Raw genomic sequence first — 22,619 nt, forward strand, 5'->3', positions numbered from 1 at the left:
TTTTACTCTTCGTCTGTCTGTCTGTTATTCAAAATTTAAAAAAAAGTATTTGTGTTAATTTTGTAACAAAATTTGTATTGCATAAACACCAACACCATTTGAAATCAATGATTAATTCTGATATCAAATGGGCACAAACTTAGGCTGTTTGCATCGGCTCCCACTGGTGCACCGCAAAGCAGACGTTAAGTTTCAGAAATCTCTTGTATGTTTTTACTTGGATCAAATCACTTCATGACGTCTAACTCTCTCTCTCCGTCGCTCTGAGCTCACGACCGAAGAACAAATCCACTGATTTAAAAACACAATCAAAACAACGAAAGGATGAAGTGTGTTATTACTTTTTTTTTTATTTCCTTTGAATTTTAAACTTCATTCAAAAATGTTCAATGGTTGGTGATAGAAGAAAAGTGATGCTGTATAACACTAAACGTTAGATCCAGAAGTGCACTGTGGAAATCTCCACAATACGTCCACGAGGGGAATTAGACCAGAGCGCTCTGAGCAATATACCATAACAAAAAATTCCATCCAACAATTTGTTTTCTTAGAGATATTCAGAAACTTTAAAATTCCTAAGAATATCATTTTTCGAAATACCATCCTTTCTTAAGCTTTTCTTTTCACCAATTAAGAGAGTGCTAGCTGATAGGAGGAGTTGAAAAAGACAGGAAGGTTTCACTAGAGTAGATCACTCAACCGTTATGGTTGATAAGATGAACAGGTCAAGAGGACCCCACATAAAATGACGAGCTTGTTTTGAGATGTGATGGTAGGTCTGTTGATTGAGTTCATATATACAAACTATACGTGAACGGCAAATAAACACTACATCTATAGAACAAGTAAATATAAATATCTAGGCGTTATCATCAAAGACAAGCTTTCATGGGAAGACCACCTTGGAACTCTGACAAAGAAAACAGCCCAGCGACTCTTTTTTCTATACAAACTCAATAGCTTTAAACTTAACAAGAAGATCCTTGAGACTTTTTACGGCGCGACTATACAAAATCTGCTAACATACGGAATAACTTGTTGGCAGGGCAATGCCTCATCTAAACTGCTGCGACGTCTAGAAAACATCATTAAAAAAGCATCAAAAATAACACTCACAACACTACCACATTTAAAGGAACTTTTTGAACAAAAGTGCCTAAGAAAAATCGAAAAAATCTTGGAAGACAACGGCCACCCGCTCCATCAGAACTACGTCAGGTCGTCTTGAAGTGGGCGACTGCTGTCAATCAAAACAAGAAAGGAGCGGTACAAAAACTCGTTCGTACTTCACTCGGTCAGACTCTATCACCGCCACTCATTGATCAGGGAACATGAAATGCACCAAGATACCTGTGTGTAGTAGCTGAATGAACTCTTTATGTTGTCTGTTGTATTTATGTGTATTTTTCTGTTGTGTTGTCTTTATATGAGAAAAGAGTCCTTGTAATCACAACAAATTTCCGTAAGGATCAATAAAGCAGTCTTAGTCTAAGTCTTAGTCATATTCTGAGAACAAAGAGATAATATTAAATAAAAGAGGTGGCCTTTATCATAAACAGGGTCCTAGGCGAGTGTTATGACTCAAATGCAAGGCCTTTCATTTAGTCTAACCCAAAATATGATGCTAAGAGCGTTCATGATAATTGGTAAAGATGCCAGAATGGTTTCAAAAATAATGAGTAACAAGGCCATGTTTAGGAGAACTGTTTTACGATAATCACACTGCACTGTACTTAGTTTTATAGTCCATAGTAACTCTATAGCCATGTCTGTAGTGCATTGATACGGTGCATTAGAATTTTAGGCAGAGGCCGCGCATAGTTGATAGTGATTAGATCATCTCCATAGCGCTTGGTCCACTCAGGCGCTAAGCCTTGGCCGGTCATCCCTGTTTGCAACCACCAAAGGCCATCTCTGGACATAAATCATAAATTCCACGTTAGCCAGCTAGTACATGTTTTAGTTACAAATTATAAATAGATGTAGGTACTAGTGCCTGGCAAAGGAGATACTGTGATACCCTAGCTAAGGTGTAAGGCAAAATCTAAAACCAATTTAATTATGTTTACCACCTTTACATCTAAAGGACAGTTTTAAAAAAGTAAGATATTTCTAGTACCCAACCGAGTACTTTTGATTACATTTAAATAACAAAGTTATATAGTCTCATACTGTCTTGGTGGAATCTTATACATAAATTTTTAAACTATAAACTTTTTAAAAAATATTCTAACTCGAGCAAATTTTTTATTTATATTTTTAATTGCTTTTGAAAAAGGATCTATTAAAATTAATTACATGATTGATTCAAAATGACTGATGCAATTTCAATCAATACAATCTTTGTTGTTGTTTTTTTAAGTATTCTCATATTTTCAAGTTTCTGATCAAGCCCTTACGGCTTATCGATAATGTATATAAAGTATGTCATAAGGATTTCATTGAGTATTTTTTCGTCTCTTATCGAATGTATTTCATCCCTGTGTATCAGTACATCGTTACTGTCACAAGACGCTAGCAGTGTGCTGGCGCCTCCTGCAACTGGTCGTTGTCTAGGGTGATTCAGGAGGCCCGACTGTTGACGCTGGAACTTTGGTAGCTTTAGCCTTGTCGCGATTTTGGTGTTATAACTAACATACATATAACTGAGATATGCAACTCAACACGGAATGTAGTTAGAGGCTATCACTTTAACCTGTAACTTTATTTTACACACAACAAATAAACTTCCAAATGAAACGTTATATACAGGTACATCAACTACTAAAACTAAACTCAGATGTCTAATGACTATGTCTCTAATCATGAAGTCCTTCTGCTATAGTTTTCTCGTACCAGATTAGGAAACTAGCAGGAGCGGGAAATACAACCTTCCGCTCTACAAGACCCACGCCAACTAACTCCCTTTCTCAGAGCAAAAATTCCTCCCACGTGGACTACACAGTGGTTACGTCCCCTTGCATCATCAGTGACGCCTAACCTCAGTGGTTACGTCTACATGCATCATCGGTATCTGACCAGTGATGACGTAGGCCGCGCCACTGCCCCTTTCCCTAGATTTCCCAGATCACCCCGCCCTCGTTGTAGCCTAGGTACTCTGGTCCCGTGACAACAAAATAAACATTAAAGCACACAAAAAATACTTATTTCCCCTTCCAATAATACAACAAATCTAATTAAAATATATTAAAACATAAATAATGACATTAGATCTAAAATATAAATAACAGAAATCAACTTAAAACTTTACACATTAACTAAGGGTCAGCTAGGTTAACATTCCTTAGCTAGGCCCGTAGTGGGTTACGGTTGTTCTGCTACACACACACAAACGGTTGTGGGCTCACAGCCATTTGTGACACACCCCCCAACTCAAGCAGAACAACACGGTTAATAGGGTCATTTTGGTTACTGTTGGAAATGGTAAGAAAAACACAAAAATTCTTTCTCTAACAACTCTACAACTAACAGAGAATTGGGAAAAAAAAACTTCTTAGGTATACATTCGTCTACCCATTGGCAGAAAAAGTAAAAATTAAAGAAATTGCTACAAAGTAATACAATGTATTCTAATCACCCATTGAGGTCACACACACACACACACACACACACGTGAACAAAGAAGTACCGTAGTAATTCAGTTAAACGAACCCAATGGATACAATGCAATGAATAGTATATAAATACTCAGCTATGTAAAGAAGAAACAAATAGATACATAGTAGTAAGACATCTGGTATTCATTTCGATACCCGTAGTATCTGAATATGTAGTCTCCTTTTAACAAGTAAATAATAGGTATAAATACAAGCAGTTTTAACATACATGAGTATAGTGTATAGAACTAAACTAGATATGTAGATATACGAAAATCAAAATTAAGATACTTAATCTAATACAACTCTGAAAAGATATGACAATAAGCACGAAAGGCTGCATACAAAAATAAAAATGAGAATTTGAATCAAATCTACTTAAGCTGAAATAGAATAAATGATAATAAAATAATAAAAATGAAGTTAAGTGAATACAATAATGCAAATGTAGATTGACTGACTTGTGCACATTAGGTTCATACAGTGGCATTATCAGTCATACTGTCCTGCCAGCCTATTCTATAGGACACCTGCTAAGAAGATCCGCCCCTACATTGTCTTTGCCCCTAATACTTTTTACAGTGAAACGGTGTGGCTGTAAGGTAAGAGCCCATCGCATCAGACGTCCATTATTCAATTTACCTTTGTGGATATTCGTCAGAGGTAGGTGGTCAGTTTCTAAGATAAAATGTGAGCCATAGAGGTATCGTTCAAGCTTTTTAATAGCCCACACGATGGCCAAGCCTTCTTTCTCTATAGCCGCGTATTTTTTTTCCCTGTCCAATAACTTTCGACTAAGATATGCTATTGGGAATTTCCCATCTGGAAATTCTTGTAACAGGACTGCCCCTAGCCCCTGATCGGATGCGTCAGTTCTTACAATGAACTGCCTGTTAAGATCAGGCAGTCTAAGAATGGGATCGCTGGATAGTATGGTCTGAACAGACTCGAGTGCCCGTTGACATGTATCTGTCCATACCACTTGATTCGGCTTCCCTTTCTTAGTCAAGTCAGATAAAGGTGCTGTAATAGCTGCGAAGTTTGGGACAAACCGTCGATAATAGTTTATGAGCCCCATGATTGCTCTGACTTGAGTCTTCGTTCTAGGGACCTCTATGTCTAAAATTTTTGAAACCTTTCCAGTTTCGGGTTTTAATGAACCGTTGCCCAGCTGGTATCCCATGAACTCTAGTGATCGGAAACCCAACATACATTTGGTTGGGCGTGCAGTCAGATTTGCACGCTCTAGCCTAGACAAAACTTTACCTAGTGTTTCTAGATGAGCCTCCCAGTTTGAGGAAAAAATCAAGATATCATCCAGATAATTGATGACCCCTTCTAAACCCTGGAGTAGGCGCCGCATACATCGTGAGAATGTAGCTGGAGCCGTAACAAGGCCAAAGGGCATGACAAGCCACTGGTAGTGACCAGATGGTGTTTGAAAAGCTGTCTTTTCACGTGCTTCCTTTGCTAGAGGCACCTGCCAATAACCTTTGCTAAGATCGATTTTCGAAAGAAAATAAGTCGGATCATGAGCAACCTGAGCTAACAATGCATCTAAGTTAGGGAGTGGTTCCGCATCAAACTTAGTGACCTGATTTAACTTGCGAAAGTCCACACAAAAGCGGTTCCCGCCATCGGACTTTCGAACCATAACTACTGGAGAAGAGTAAGGAGACTTCGAGGGTTCAATCAAGCCCATCTCCAGCAGCTCATTCACCTCCTTCTCAATAGTTTCCCTCATAGCGAACGGGGTCGGATACATGGGTTGACGAACTGGGTGGTCGTCAATCAATCGAATCTCGTGTTCAATGAGATCCGTTCTGCCCGGCCTTTCAGTAAGCACCTTATCAAAACGCTGTAATAATAGGTCGAGTTCCTTCTGATGGGTTCTATCTAACTCCGGAGATAAAAGGACATCCTTGTATGTCTCCTTACCACCATCAGTAGGGAACAACGGACTTCCGGTGTCCGGACCTTCTTCTTCCAGGTCTATAACGGCCCCAACAGAGACATTATGTTCCCCTGAATGTTGGGGTCCAGGGCTTGAGTCTCCCTGACTTTTTCCTACTTTCTCTCTATCAGTATAGAACTTAAGCAAGTTCCCATGGTATAGTTTTGGGCCAATTTCAACGGGCGAGCTTGGGGAATCCACCCCAGCTCCCTCTGTAAATTGTGAGCTATTGGCCCCCTTGGCCTCACTCCTTTCCAATGTATCAACTACAATAGGTGAGCTTGGGCACATCATCCCAGCCACCTCAGCAGAAGAAGAGATGTTGGCGCTCTTGGCCGCACTCTCTTCAGATTGTGCGTCACATAAATTAGGTGAGTATGGGGGAATCACCCCGTTCACCTCTGCAGAGGACGAGATCTTGGCACTTCTGGCCTCACTCTCCTCAAAAGTTACCTTAGCTGCATCCTTCCAATTAGGATTAGGTTGGAAGGGATCTGCAGCGCCAGGTATGTTTCCAACTACACAATCATAGAGTGGATGATCCAACAAATGGGCCTCCACTTCCCCAGTAAAATAAGGCGAATCTATCTGCACCATGGCAGTCGCCACTTTCAACCTAGTACTGTCGATGGTTTTAATCCACCTAAATCGACCAGTACGCTTAGGTGCCAGGGTAGATCGCACAACTACCACTGAGCTCCCAGTGTCGCGTAACACTTTAATAGGAGTTCCGTTCAGGAACCCATCAGCTATGGGACGTCTTCCCTCTTCTTCTCGCCAGACCACAGGTTTCCTCCCCCTTCCCTTATGGCCTGCTTTGGGTTTGGGAGCGGTCGCCCTCACTTCCTGTACAGCACCTAGCGGACTCACCATCCGAAGGGTGCATGACGTGGATTTGTGACCTATCTTCCCACACTTATAACAAACAATTTTTGCATCGCCCTCGTTTCGCCTATTATCGTACCTGCCTGCCTGTCTCCCATCTAAGCCTCCCCTTGGACTAAATGTTATCCTCTTATCAGTTGCGTAATTGGTATGGGGTGTGGAACGACTCCCCCTGTATCCTAGACTGGGTTCTCTTCCCTTGGGTTTAGATTTCGATGTTTCTAAACTCCTGGTCGCATGTGCCAGTCTATAGTTTTCGGCCAACTCTAAGGTTTGGTTCCAGGACGTGGGGTTTCTTTCCTTTAGAAATATTGTAAGCCCTTCTGATGCCCCATCCAATAGCTGGTCAATCAGCAGTAGCTGAAGAAGGCCTTCGAATGTCTGTTCGGCCCCAGACATTTGCACCCATTTATTTAGGTACCCTTTGATTCTTGTCCCAAAAAGTTGATAAGTTTCTCCCCTTTCTATACAAGCAGTCCTAAATTTCCCTTTATACCCATCACTAGTGTATTCGAAGGATTTTAACAAGGCTTCCCTCAGAGATGGGTAATGTTTCGTGACCTTCACCTCGTACCTCATTGCAGTATTGAGGGCTGTGTCTGTCAATAGGGACAGCAGATAAGTGGCCCAGTCATCCTGGGACCACCCAACAGTTTGTGCATGGCGTTCGAAGCGGGTGATGTAACTATCTAACTCATCCACCCGTTCGTCAAATTGTGGGAGCTGTGGGGGTTTAACAGGATTACGGGGTGTACCTAAAGAAGAGCTTGTTGACGAGTTATCACTAGTGTCCGCTTGTCTATTTAACCTAGCTAACCCTATTTCCTTCTGAGACTCTTTCCTAGCTAGCTCTCTCTCAGACTCTAACCTAGCTATTTCTAAATCTTTGTCGGCCCTTTCGGATGCAATCCGTGCTAACTCTAACTCCTTTTCCCTATCTGCCTTCTGTGCTTCTCTCTCAGCCTGGCGTTCGGCCCTATCGGCCTCAAGTAACTCTAGCTCTAACTTCCTCTCATTCTGAGCAAACGAGAGAATGTCCGACTCAGGGACACCGATACTCCTACCTAGCGAAATGAACTCTTGGAGGTCTCTTACCTTAGCCATTACAGAATTGAAAGTATACAAGTTTTTATTTAATATGAAGGTAGGAGCTACAGAGAATTAGAAACTATGAGAGTATTCTAACGGCAATTTGCATACAGCAGAAAATGAACTAATTTATAAGAATTAACCAGCACATGAATAGTCAAGTAGGAAAAGATATCTGAATATGAATAGAGTCTAACGATAATGAATAGACAAATCAAGGTCCAGGTTAAAAATAGCAGCCTTAAAATAAACAATGTAAACTATAGGTTAACTATAGGTTAACACTAAACTCCCACTAGCAAGGACAGTATGGCGACAATAAGGTAACCACTGAATAAAAAAAAATGATATAGTGCAAAAAGTCAGCCTACCTTAAAGCGTGGAATTTTAGTTAACAAAAAAAAACACAGCAGCTGAAGATCCAGTCTCTTGCGCTGATCCGTCGACGAAACTTGTTTATGAAATTCTTGATTAATTTGATTTGGTATTTAAAAAAATGAAATACAGTGGCATAAAATTAACTTAAAGTCAATGTCACCACCACTGTAAGTAAATTATATCCATACGATTCACAACAACACATCAGCAGTATCGACAGCACAATCTGGACTCGATTCTAGTACAGTAAAGTCAAAGTAAAGTCCTAGACCTTACGGGTGTAGACTTAGACTCAGACTCAGGCTCTGGAGATGTAGACTAGACTGTAGTGGTTTCTCGGCTTGAGGTCTATAGTAAAGTCCTAGACCTTACGGGTGTAGACTTAGACTTAGACTCTGGAGATGTAGACTAGACTGTAGTTGAATAGTAGGCTATCAAGTCAGTTACATTTGACTGGTTCCACTGGATTCTAGTATAATGGCTCTGCCCCCAGCGACGATTGTGGCTAAAGTATCCGAAAAAAACAAATCAGCAACAGTTCCAAACATACAGCAGTTGATCAATCAAGGACGAGCCGTCCACTTTAGTTGATAAATCAAGGACGAGCCGTCCGCTTTAGTTCCAAACGTACAGCAGTTGATCAATACAGGACGAGCCGTCCACTTTAGTTCCAAACGTACAGCAGTTGATCAATCCCGGACGAGCCGTCCACTTTAGTTGTCACAAGACGCTAGCAGTGTGCTGGCGCCTCCTGCAACTGGTCGTTGTCTAGGGTGATTCAGGAGGCCCGACTGTTGACGCTGGAACTTTGGTAGCTTTAGCCTTGTCGCGATTTTGGTGTTATAACTCACATATATATAACTGAGATATGCAACTCAACACGGAATGTAGTTAGAGGCTATCACTTTAACCTGTAACTTTATTTTACACACAACAAATAAACTTCCAAATGAAACGTTATATACAGGTACATCAACTACTAAAACTAAACTCAGATCTCTAATGACTATGTCTCTAATCATGAAGTCCTTCTGCTATAGTTTTCTCGTACCAGATTAGGAAACTAGCAGGAGCGGGAAATACAACCGTCCGCTCTACAAGACCCACACCAACTAACTCCCTTTCTCAGAGCAAAAATTCCTCCCACGTGGACTACACAGTGGTTACGTCCCCTTGCATCATCAGTGACGCCTAACCTCAGTGGTTACGTCTACATGCATCATCGGTATCTGACCAGTGATGACGTAGGCCGCGCCACTGCCCCTTTCCCTAGATTTCCCAGATCACCCCGCCCTCGTTGTAGCCTAGGTACTCTGGTCCCGTGACAACAAAATAAACATTAAAGCACACAAAAAATACTTATTTCCCCTTCCAATAATAAAACAAATCTAATTAAAATATATTAAAACATAAATAATGACATTAGATCTAAAATATAAATAACAGAAATCAACTTAAAACTTTACACATTAACTAAGGGTCAGCTAGGTTAACATTCCTTAGCTAGGCCCGTAGTGGGTTACGGTTGTTCTGCTACACACACACAAACGGTTGTGGGCTCACAGCCATTTGTGACAGTTACAACGTATAGTTTGAGACTTGATATGTTTACATGTTAATTTCATGAGATACACAGCACTGACAGCAGACCTTTGTTTCATTTAATACAGTTTCCGTGTATATGGAACCATTATAGCAGTATTGATTTTTTTATAGCATCTATCACGCTTGTAGACTACTCAGTGTGCTCTGGTCTAATCTCTTTTGTGGACCAGTGGGGGCGGGGGGGGGGAGAGGAGGTATATCAGAGAAGGTCTCCGTGCTGCCTTTAGACGCTCTTAAACACAACTCTGCTTGAGTTGTGATTCGAACTCGAGCTTTCCTTGTTAGGTTGCCAAGCCGCATACTTTCAACAATACAATTGTTCTTATCCTACCACCTCAGCCTCTGAACCCAGCGACCCACTAAAAAGCAAACTCCTGTTGTTGTTGTTGTTTTCTTTAATAGGAGACCTCAACATTTGTGCTATTTATTTTTAGCTTTTTCCTCCTCTAGGAATCCTTGGGCCCTAGGCCTCTTTTCTTGCCTCTTTTCTTGCCTCTTTTCTTGCCTCTTTTGGGGGTATTTCTTTCACCTCTTTTTTGGGGGGCTTATGCCACTTTTTTGGGCCTCCTTTTTTTTAATATAAAATTTTATTTAAAAAAAAAGCAAACTCTTGTTGCAATGCTTCACTAAATATAAGTGAAGCGGAAGTGAAACAACAAAACCTAAATGTCCAGTGGTCAACTGTTGCTATGTCACGAGCCCATTGTTTACATTGTAAGTTTTGTCAACACTGATAAAACAAAATAAGGTCAGAGAATAGCTCAGCAGACGACATTTCCTTTCAACAACGCATTCGCATCGCGCTCCCTCCAATCGTAACACTAAGAAGTGTAAATATTTATTTGATTGCGACGAAAGTACACAAAGCCTTTTTATCTTCTTTCTACAAAATGTAATGTTCATAAATTAAATTACAGCTCTATAGAACCTAATCTGTATATTCTCGGGAAACACTTACATTGTAGCTACACTAATTAAAGTGTGTGTGTGTTTTTTTAATGTAGCCTTATAACAATGGTTAAATGGTTTTAGCTTAATATTATCCTAGACATCAGACGAAATCGTAACGTAGATGTTGTCATTAATGTTGTCTGCATCTAAGTTTTTAAAAAGCAACATTTTTTTAAATTCTTATGCAGGTTCTAAATCACGAGATACTATAAGCCAATCAGGTAGGTGTCTTAATTTTGTCCGTGTAACAATGAATGAAAAGACGGGAAGACTTCAGATCACTCAACTGTGACGAGTGATAGGCTAAGCCAATACAAAAGACAAAAAGTCAAGGATACAATGATAAGTGACGCGCTCTTTATTTAGATAGGAAGTTGGGCCATCTTGGCTATTACAATGGTCAGTAACATATTGGACTGGTCACCCACGTGGTAGTTTTACGTTGATTTAGAGAAAACGAATAAAAAAAGCTGACAATATTTGTGTCCATTGATATGTTGGTAACTTATAAGAAAGGGGTGGGGCATGCATCCTTTAGCTGTTGTATAAAACCAGATTTGTACGACTGCTGATAAGTTTACCACCATGGATACACGATTTTGAACATTCTATTAATACTAACATCTGAATAAAAAAAGACAAAATTAAAGCTAGATTATTGCTGAGTTTTACAGTTTATAATTCTGTGCTTTTTTTAACTACACAAGTAACTGAATTCTTACGCTTAGGTTTGAGAAAGTTCTGTTCCAATCAGTTCTAGTTAGTGTAATTTTTGCCTTTAAAATAATGTTCAACTATCAGTATCAAAATTTAGCCAGTTTCTGCAGAGATCTTCTTCTGCTGGAGCTAGGTCATCAGAGTCAAATTCGTATGGATAGAGATCGATTCCAGCTGATTGTGACTGACCTTTCACGATACATGCGAGAAAGCAGCTTTCTCAGAGAATGCAGGGATATTCCTCTGCTGTACCACGCCCTGACGTCACTGCAGGACTGTTTCCTGGTCTCCAGAAGACTGGACGGTAGACTGGAGGAAGAGATGGGGACGTGGAGGAGTAAGGAGGACATTGACCATTACGTGGCAGTCAACAACTTCTGGATTCCTGAAAGAGATTATTCGTTTTTTTATGGACGACAAAAGTAAGTGTATTTTTTAAATATTGCTATTTTATTTCTTGCTCATTTGAAGACAAATTTTGAAAAGCAGCTCAAACATTTATTTAAATATAATTTCCTTAGTCAACATCAATGTTGATATTATGGTAACACAATTAGCAGTTATCTTTGAGGCCCTTAACAGAACTAAAAAAAGTCTTGCAACTGGTCACAGCGCTGTACTGCTGTAGGCCTGCTATACCATCGGTCTCCTGCTCTAGATACCAACTGTCAACGTAGGTTACTGTGAATGTTACTTCCCTTTAACAAATCTCTTACCTGGTAGAGATGGCTATCAGTTCATGTTTTAATACAAATTTTAATAATTGTCTTTTTTTTTTCTTCTGCATTCTTATTACTATGTTTGAGGGTTCAGATTTTAAAAAACCCTGAGATAAACTGGGCAGTGGTTTCCAGATCAGGCAACTCTCCATTAAGTTTGTCTTCTATTAGGGTATTTTGGGGCCAGCGTCTTGTTAAGGCCTTTCCAGTGGTGTAGCTAGGGTAAGGGGTGGAATTCGAAAGTCCACCAGGGCCCCTACCTGAGGGGGGGACGCCTAAATGAGTGTCTGAGCTTTTTTCATTAAATATTACGCCACTGCCATGTAATTTTTCTATTCACGTTGTTACATAATTTAGTGATCCGGTTACATGTATTCCACACATTAGAGATATATTTATTAAGTACATTATTTCATGTCATGATGTTGAATGTCAAAATGCAGGGGACCCTAAAAAGGCCAAGCCCCCTGGGGCCCCAATATCTCTAGCTACGCCACAGGACCTTTCGATAGAGAATGTAGTTTTGAAGGACTAACTTCTATTTAACTTTTATTATTGAAACCGAAACTAAAAATGTGATCTTGTTTTCCGACATAGCTTTGTGGTAAACATTTCAATAAACATTTGTATGTTTATAATGAACAGTGCGAGTATTCATTAAGTTAATCAGAAGTTTTGAAAAGCTGATTCAACAGAAGATAAATGTTAAAAATATATAAGTCCGAGTTTACTTGTCCATAGATCAATAACTTTAATCTTACCAATTCTTGAGATGTTGTGTCTCAGAGATAAAGTGTTTGTGTTCTTAGATCAAATCCCAATAGATCCAGACTTTTTTACATTCGGTGTAATAAGAAGTTTGAATGCATACAATTTTATTGTGTCGACATTTTTATCAGAGAAATTGTTGGCAGTTCGATAGTTGTGTCGGTCACATGACGCTCATTAGTTGTGGATAATATAAAAAACAAAAAACATCAAATCGTCGATTGCATTAAATTTTAGATTTCACTGGGGATCTTGCATAACAACAATATTATAACAGAAAATTTATTATAACAAAGAGTATGTATTGTATGATTACTACCAATATTATAAAATTAGTTCCGTCAATCAGCACCACTGTTGCGTGTCAGGAACAAAAGCGGATAAATCTTTGGTGTTTTAACCCAATAAAGGAAGAAAAGGAAGCGAATGGCCAAAACAGACAAACTAAACAGATGATAACATTTTATTGAGGCGTCTTCCCCCCCCCCCCCCCTTCTCTCCCTCCCCTTCCACCCCTACACACACACACACACACCGTGTTATTTGGAGTAGTACAATGTTTTACATCCTAGTCCAAACCTCCCGCATGATGCCAGCGGGCAGGGTATGAACCCGGGACCCTTGAGACGACCACACGACAATCTCTGACACAATGTCCACGTTCACCTTCGTCCCCTTCAGGCACTTTTAAAAACTAGAAAATAAATTGATCACAAACTTTTTTGTCCGATTCTTTGATTAGGTTGGAACAATGTGACGTCATTGATATGTTGATATACACATTTATTTTATTGTCTTAACACCTTGGAATGATTTATATAGCACAGACGCACATACACATATAGTCACCAAAATGAACAAGTTAATTGTAACCTTCGACCTTATACTCTCGTCTGTTTCAGCTCTTCGTTACCGCCCTGGCGAAATGTTCCAGATGCTCTGAAAGCTTTAGTTCTGGACTTGTGTGCTATTCAAAGTAAGTTGATGATTCCCCCCTCCCCACAGAGACACAATGACTGTAATATATCCTGAGTTAGAGAACGATTCTGCCAACTAATAGTGATAATGTTATACTAGGATTGTCACTGTTTTTTTATATATTTATTTGGTATTATCGTGTGGGTATTAAAAAAGGGCTTAAACTCTGTGGGGCAGTGCTAGTACAATGACTGTACATATTCGCTTATATTAGAAATAAGTTATATGCTAATTATCACAGTCCATGCACAATGACGCAGATGGTACCTTGGTTCCTGACACATTTCAGGTCATTTTGACACGTAAATTATAGTATAATGTTTTGTTTGGTGTAATGCGCAAAACTGTAAGACAAGTTTCCTTACGGACAATAACGAATTATTATTATTATTAAAATAGCTGAATAAGTGTCTCTAGTGACTCTCGACCCCATCTACAATTTATAAGGCACGTTTCTTTATTCCTAATGCTAGGGGAAAATTCCTAAAAGTCCCTAGCGTCATTAGATCTTGGAACGAGTTGCCTGAATCAGACAAGAAATCCAATGACCTAGCAGAGTTAACATCTCTAACAAGAACGAGTAGATTAACAGATACGTACGCGTAGGATGAAATTATCTTCTGTTTTGTTCTGTGCTAATACGATATATCTAAAGATATCTTATATAGCTAGAACCATTATTGCTACATATTAAATAAACTAAACTTAAATAACTACAATTTTAAGTTTTGCAACAAGAAACAGAGTAGGCTCTATAGAGGAAGGTTCCCATTACAGACCTTTTGTATCTACAGAGTAGGCTCTATAGAGGAAGGTTCTCATTACAGACCTTTTCTATCTGTGGAGGCAGAAGACGTCCAGCTCATTAGTAACAAATTGATTAAAAGGAAACATTTCTAAACAAACTAAAGAACCTGATACAAAGTTTTATGGTTCGTATATCACTTAAACATTAATATTTACATTTCAAAGTGTTACAATCGGAAAGGAACGCGATGCGAACCCATTGCTGACATGTTCGTTGAAAAATAACGTCTGCTGAGAATAATGACCAGATCTAAAAATGTGAAGTTTTGTTTGTTGTTGTTGTTTTTTTTTTTGTTTGTTGTTATTTTTGGTCAGATATTTGGTCAAGCTGTTTACAAATACCTTTTTTGTGTTATTTGCAGACAAAAATAAGCGCAATCATTTGATAGAACACCAGAAATCAAGACGAATGAGATTGATGAATGCTGACCTGCTCATTGACGACGCCCCTGAATGTGACAACTGATTAATACTGTGTGAACTTCATTGCTGAAAATTTGAAAAACAAACAAATCTTCGAGTTCAAATCTTTTTTTTTCTATTTAGGTGAATCTATGACATTGCTCTGTTTGTTGTTGTTGTTGTTATTATTTATCTTATCTTCTTCTTATCTTCATTATCTTCAATATTACAAACTTTACTTCTAAAAAAAACAAAAAAAGGCCATTACGTCCTACAAACTATTATTTCAATTCATTGTTGTGTATGTGTGTGAAAATAAAAAAATGTAGATTTAAAAACATCAAAATAATTTTAAAATATTTGGAAAGAATGTAGTAAAAAAAAAATTATAGCTTTTATATAGCGCTACATTCATGCTTATACTCAGAGCGCTTTGGTCTAATCTCAGTTGTGGACCCGGGGGGGGGGGTATCTGGAAAAAGGTTTTCCGTGCTGCCTTTAGGCACACAGTAAACACAACTCTGCTCGAGTCGGGTGTCGAACCTCAAGCCCCCTTCACATGTAGCCAAGCCAAGTTTAAGCGTACTTATCCTCTAGACCACGCATCCCACTATTAAAACAAAATCGCAATTAAGAAAAACATTAGAGTTCAGAATCTCTTTTATAGAACTATCTGTATTAGATAACATAAATCCAATTTACAATTATTATGACGCATCCATGTTTCCAACGAAGTAAAAAAAAAAGTTAAGTTCCCCTTTCAGACCTTGTGGTTCCTAGGGCAGATGACGTAAAGGTCATCTGTTTCTGTGGCCTACGGTTAAGAGGGTGTCATGTGGCCAGCACAACGACCAACCTACTTTAGTATTCCTCAACTAATGTCAGGTACCCATTAGAGCTAGGTAGACTCAGAGGTGCCCAAAGATCCGAAATTAAAAATCCAAGTCTAGGGTTTGAACCCGGAACCCCGATTCGGAAGTCAAGCGCTTTACCGATCAGCCACCGCGACTCCAAGGAAGTAGCCACACAAACTAGTGAGAGGTATGGCCAAACAATGGTCTCGGATGGATTTCTAGTTTTGTTTTTTGTTTGTTTTAGAAATCAGGAAAACAAAGTAGAATCCAGCTCCATACAATTCTGCAGCATTGTCAATAGTAACACGAGCTCACTTTATCTTGTGACCCAAATATAGGCTGAACATTCTGGGATCACATAGGTCCCACTAGCCACATGAGGAGGTATAAAACCGCTGTGCAGAGCACTCATACTCATGGTTGACGTCGTGATCATCATCGAATCCCAATGGAATACTTTGTTCTTTATCGCTCTGACGTTGTTGTTGGTTGTTTTGTGTAATAAACAATAAGTGACTCACACGTTGAAACATACAACATTAAAACAATAAGTGACTCCCACGTTGAAACATACAACATTAAATCAAAAGTATAAAATGCTTTCCTGGAACAAGTTTACTTTAACTTATAAAGTAGCTCTATGTGCCACCCAGGGTATAGACCAGTCAAATGGACACAAAACGACTGTGTCCAGGTGTAGCTGGCGGCAAGACTGTCGTTAGGTAAACAAGTGTATTCATGCTCGGGTTAGCTTAAAACAAAACTTGGTAGGCTATTGTTTAGCTATCGGGTTGATGCTTGTTCAACTTCATTCTTCAAAACATGGTCAGTGTGAACGTCATACATGGTGTACGTGCTGCCTATACGCTGCTCGAGTACGACTTAGATCTCGAGCACTTTTATTGTGTCATTAATTATGAAACGGAATAAAATAATATTTATGTCAGGTGTATATATGTAATATATTTGGTATTCTTGTTTTGGTGTTTGTTTATTTTAATAGTAAAATTGTTTGTCGTATCCGTGTGTATAGAAATTTTAGAAGCTTTTTTTTTTTCTTGAGAGCAGTAAGTGAAGTGTAACATAGTGGAATTAAATCAGAATATACCCAGAATGCTTGTATATTTTTCAGTAACATGCTAAATTGATCTATAATTCTTTATAAATATCAGAGCCGGCCTTAGGCAAAGGCAAATTGGGAAACCGCCTACGGCCTAGGGTGCCTCGCACAGCAATCATATAGTATTTTTAGCAAAAAAAAAAAATTGAGATCAAATCTCAAACATGCAGAACTCTATGGCTCTGTGTCTACTTGCCTAGCTCTAAGTCTCGACTAGGATCCAAGGTTTTTACTTGTTAATATTTAGATCTACTTGTTAGCAAGACCAATGTTTCTTCCTTTTGGTGACATGTCGAAACGTTAGTTCTAGTCTTATGGTCGTGAATCGTCCATGAAGCACATACGTGCGTTATATAGGAGACTTTTTGTTGATTTAGATACATACAGGACAGTTTATAACTCATTGTGTAATTATCGGTCTTAATTTTGTGCTTTTCTATTTCATTTGAGACCATCCACTTCGTCTAGGACATCCCTATTCGCTTTGCATAGAAACTCCAATTACCTAAGTTCAGCTCCGTATAGTTAAATAATGTTGAATATTTAGAAAAAAAAAAGAAAAAAATTAACAAAACAAAATGTATTTCTTAAAAGAAATCTTTTTTTTTAATTTGGGGGGGGGGGTAATGTAGAAAGACTTAAAAGTCTATTGCCTTCTGTTAATAGCTACGAAACAAATCGTCATAGAAGGTGTGAACACTGACCTGTAAAGTCGCACACTGTAGGCAGTGGAGACCAATAGGTCCTTGCAAGTAACAGGTTGCGACGTCGCAGGTCGCCTACCATAACGATTGGTCTCAATTATTACAGCAAAGCCCCCCCCCCCTTTTTTTTTCTCCATCACTCCTGAACAGTAACACATGGGCAGAGAACTCGTAACTAACACATTGTTTATTCCTTTGAATTTGAGCCCCTGTTTCACGGCTTGACAAGATTATTTCAATTTAAAACAAAGATACAATACAGTTTTCTGTTGTACTTTTGACTAGATTGTCCATGTCCACTCCTTTCATGTAAGCCACTGCCAATGTAGCCTTTCATACAAGGTAGCATTTAGAAATTAGGTTAGGCTCACACCCTCTGAATCTCAAAATCTTGACCTGATTAGATCTAGTATGCCCCCTCAACACACATTCGCGAAACGACTATGGGTCATCTTATGGGGATATGATGAATGCCTGGTCATTAGCTATAGTCGGATCGATGTCACAACTATAACTCTCCCCCCCCCCCCCCAAGCAGACGATCTATCCAAAGGATCGGGAAGGGCTACACAGTTTAGGATCAGCGGTTATTTCAGAGTTTTCGTTCCCCTAGTCGGGGAGCTAGCCAAGGCTAACGACCCTTTCTACATCCTAGATACTAAAGACTAGAAAAACAGCTCTTTATTCGCCCCACTTCCTCCCTCCTCTCTGATTTCGAAGTTCCCTTTCGTTAAATTAAAAAGCTTTTCAATGTCATTCAGATTTTAAAGGTCCTGGAATCCCCATCTTCCTACCTTGTGGCAACAATATGATGGAGGTGGCATAGGGAAAACATTTTCTTATGTGCACAAATCTGTCGTTGGGGGGGGGGGGGGAGTACTGAACATCCTACTGAAAGCAGTAATAGACTTTCCTTTGTCTAGCCTTTTATAATCACTTGTCTTTATTTTTCAGCACAAAATGATGTAGAGCCCTTGATATTCCCAATCTAGAAGATTCAGAAGATGCTGGACAATGCATACAGAGAAGGACTTCGGATAAAGAAATTTGTGTCGAAGCTTTCTACGTCATTTTTTTTAAGCGGCCCCTGAAAGGGGAATAGACGTTTTTAGTTTTGTGTGGTCTGTCTGTCCGTCCGTCCGACTGTCCCGTTTAGATCTCGTAAATTAGAAAAGATATTGAAAATCAGAAGTCATGATTTTTAGACCTTTCAAAGTTCTGATGGAACGGCTACTTTTTTCTTTTCTAAAGACCAAGACCCAAAAGTTGAAGACAGTCGATCTGATGGATATGATGTAACGTCTGTATTTTATAAGATACGATTTTACCACACATAGACAGCTGAGAAACAAAATAGCAGCTTATCTTTATGGGAGCTTCATAAAACAATATATACTCAGTTATTTGTCACTGATCCAAAATAAGTTAGCAATATGGAGTTTCTGTTTAAAGCTCTTCCTCCATGGCCATTTTTTCAAAAAGATACAAAAGATCATTTCTGTCTTGAGCCATAAAATGCTGTCATGATTATCTCCCTCCAGATCAACTCAAACTCTAGAGTCACACAGAGGAGACAAAGTTTGAATACACAATAAAGACGCAGTCAATACATCAATTAGACAGGTAACAACAAATGATGTACTTGTCATGTTATCAAGAACTACACAAATCTCCACTCTAAGCATATAAAAACTTTAAAAGTCGACCAAGACTATTACGCTGTTGTCTTGTGCTAACATTTGACTTTATCCGCTACCACCTGTGTTCGGGGCTAATTAGGATAGAAAAACATAATGACATCAGTTTCAAGGATCTATAGCAAAAACTAGCAAGTCAGCGATTGAGCTTTAAGAGACGCAGAGAAGAGCAAATTTTGTGAAACGGCAAAATGATCCGCTGTATTTATATAAGAAGTAAAGTTCTTTCATATAGAGATTTTAGCAATGGCTGTTACAGAATTCTATATAGCCTAACATTACTTTTATTAGACTTAGATTAGACTTATCTCATCAAACGTTTGGCACATTGGCTGGCAATTTGTCTCCATAAAGATCTGTCACCGGCAATGTCTGAAGCCTCTTCCCACCTGGTGTCCACTGCTCTGTAGTATCTTCCCACCTCGTGTCCACTGTTATGAGGTCCTTCATGAAAGTGTAGCGAAAAAAAATAGCCGGCTATCTTTGTTTGCGCTTTTCATAGCCTAACATAGTATATGTATAAATATTAGGATATTAAATCGTTGGACTTATTAGTATAGCTGTAAAAAAAAAACATGTTAAAATATTCGTCGTTTGCGTTACCCATCAAGCTCAATCTATTCAATCTATTGATTACACAATTACACTTCCAAATTTTTTTTCCAAACCGGAGGGCGGACATGGAATCTTAATCATAAACAAAATGTTTTGTAAACAATCAAGCAAAAACATAGGGGGAAGAACCGCACAAAAGCTGCAACATCTCTCAATATTGCAAGGTTTCTTTTTATATAAATAACATTATTAATTATTTAAAACTAATTGATTAAGTAATTTGATAAATTTCAACTTGATCTTAGAAAGGGAAGTTAATAAAGACATCTTAAATAGTCCTGCCAAATAGACATATATAAGCTTTATAAAATAATAAAAATAATAATAACATTGGTTTAGAATTCGGACTTGATTGCAATATTCGGAGAGAATTGGAATGGGCAGGGTTTAATCCATTAACGGGAACTGAGGCTGGTGACCTTTTATTAAAAAAAGCTTGACCCTTCATTAGGTTTCATGGTGGCGGCTGATCAATGTCAACATTAACTCTAGGCCCTGACAGACTCCACCAGACGAGCGTGCAAGAACCATGTCAGCGCTTCCCCCAAACCTCTTTCAGCAGAGCTCTGCTGCCTCATTTAATACCCCCAAGAGCAGGACAGTAAACTTATTTCAGTTACCAGAGGACACTGCTAGTGGATTAGGGGGCACTGTCCCTCCATTATATGGACATGTCATACCCATTTTAAGGGGGATTTTATGGCACTGGTACGTTTTAAAAGACCAAAGAGAAACTAGCATTATATTGTGACTTTTCTTTTGGCATGACTATTTCTTGAATTCTTGAAGATCCATAAATCATAAAGTTAAAACAAAAACATAATGTAGATGTAGATTTCCAAATAAACAAGCCTAATTAGGGTCATTACGAACTTTTGTAGAGCTTGAACTACTTAATAGTATATGAATGTATAATTAAGTATAGTTAATAATGCAGAACTCTATGGGCACATAACAGGGTCCTCAGGGCTCGCAAAGACCTTCCTTCATGGAACAGTACCAGGAAAAAGAAGAAGAGGAACACTTCCTCTTGTGGCTGTGGAGCCCTATTTTGGAGAGACACTCCAGTCCACAAATATCGCAGGTTAAGGTGACGTTTGTTTCGGTGGTAGAGGAGCTGGCCATTTTTCGCATTGTCCGTTTTTCTTCCAGGGCTGAGGCCCATGTTCTTTCGCTATCCATAGCTTTCTTGGTCACTGTCTCTCTCCGTCTGGTGCGGTCTAGAGCTTTGTCTTCCCAATGGTCAGTATTGATGTTCACTGATTTGAGGTCCCGTTTTATTACATCTATGTAACCGAGGTGAGGGAGACCAGTTTTTCTTCTAAACTCAGGTCAAGAGTTTGGGAAAACCAGAAGCTCACTACAGTGACCAAAATGGAAGTCTACAAGGCATGCGTTATGAGCACACTGCTGTATGGCAGTTAATCATGGACCACCTACGCAAAGCAAGAGAGGAAACTTAACTCATTCCATTTGCGATGTCTCCGTAGGATCTTGAAAATCACTTGGAAAGAAAAAGTGTGCAATACTGAGATCCTTGCACCAACAGGTATTCCCAGCATCTTTACAGCCCTCAGACAACGCCGCTTGCGCTGGCTAGAACATGTTCGCCGGATGGAGGACAAATGCATCCCGAAAGTCATCCTCTATGGACAACTCGCGACTGGCTCAAGAAAAACTGGTGCCCCAACGGTCCAACAGACTAAAGGATAGGTGAGGGTGATACTTAATTTGTCGCGACATTTCTTAATAAGCATGTTAATTAGTTGTTATTACAATAAAAAGGGTATCACTACTAGATGCTTGGAAACTCTCTTTAACATCTTTTCATATTTGAATATAATGTACATTGTACAATACGAAAAACGGCCAGCTTTTCTAACGCCGAAGCAAAAGCCACCTTAACCTGCGCTATCTGTGGACGGAGTGTCTCTCCAAAGTAGGGCTCCACAGCCACATGAGGAAGTGTGCTCTGAGATGAACCATAGTCGTTCTACGACTGAAGGAGGCCAATGGATATTGGGGAGCCTGTCAAATGTTGTATTCCTAATGTTATGATAGGTTATGATAGGTATTTCAGACGGAAATTCTATGAAAGATTTCCCTGCAGTACTGAGATAAAATCATAATTTAAATGTGTAGGACCAAATAAGAAAGTTCCATTGACCATTCTGATTTGCCAGTCTTGTAGTCTAACATAGAGATGCTACAGAAAGATTATACAATTCATATACGAAGACCGTATCACAAACAAAGAGATTAGAGACATGATTAGTACACGATTGACCTGCTAAGTACTGTCAAAACGCAAACTAAAGCTCTATGGTTTTCAGGGGTCACATCTTCCTTCAGGGAGCAGTTTGAATCAGTCATGTGATTAAATTTGTAATAGATCTAGATTAACAATAATAAATCTGTGCGATTAGAAATAATTTTAACATTTAAAAAAAAAGGATTTCTTTCCAAAGTTACACATAAAACATTGACACTAACTTTTCTAAGGAGTGTGTCAGGACACAAGAAGACTTTTTGAACTTTAACTGATAGGGATAGTTTTCTTCCAAAGCTTTTGTCAACTCACTCTGTCTGTCTGTCTGTCTGGTAAAAAGTTGTACACATTATTTCTCTCACACCCATTATTGGATCAAGTTGAAAATTAGCACAAATATTCATTGGCATAGAGAAGACATGAATCAATACCAAAATAAATCCATTAGTTATTCAACTACTGGTACTTAATTATTATTGCTTGATACCGACAATGGAAATTAATCCTTCAT

The 22,619-nt window shown here is 38.9% G+C and overlaps 1 protein-coding gene across 1 annotated transcript; it reads left to right on the forward strand.

Annotated features, from left to right (window-relative positions):
* Positions 1 to 10,837: 10,837 nt before the first annotated feature.
* On the forward strand, positions 10,838 to 14,913 carry LOC129927136 (uncharacterized). Its single transcript, XM_056034367.1, has 3 exons — positions 10,838 to 11,597; positions 13,565 to 13,638; positions 14,810 to 14,913. Exons 1-3 carry the CDS (start codon positions 11,245 to 11,247, stop codon positions 14,911 to 14,913), a joined length of 531 nt encoding a protein of 176 aa, XP_055890342.1. The 5' UTR covers positions 10,838 to 11,244.
* The last annotated feature ends 7,706 nt before the right edge of the window (positions 14,914 to 22,619 follow it).

The sequence above is a fragment of the Biomphalaria glabrata genome, chromosome 7 (assembly GCF_947242115.1).
Source record: "Biomphalaria glabrata chromosome 7, xgBioGlab47.1, whole genome shotgun sequence".
In the NCBI taxonomy this organism is placed as follows: Eukaryota; Metazoa; Mollusca; class Gastropoda; family Planorbidae; genus Biomphalaria; species Biomphalaria glabrata.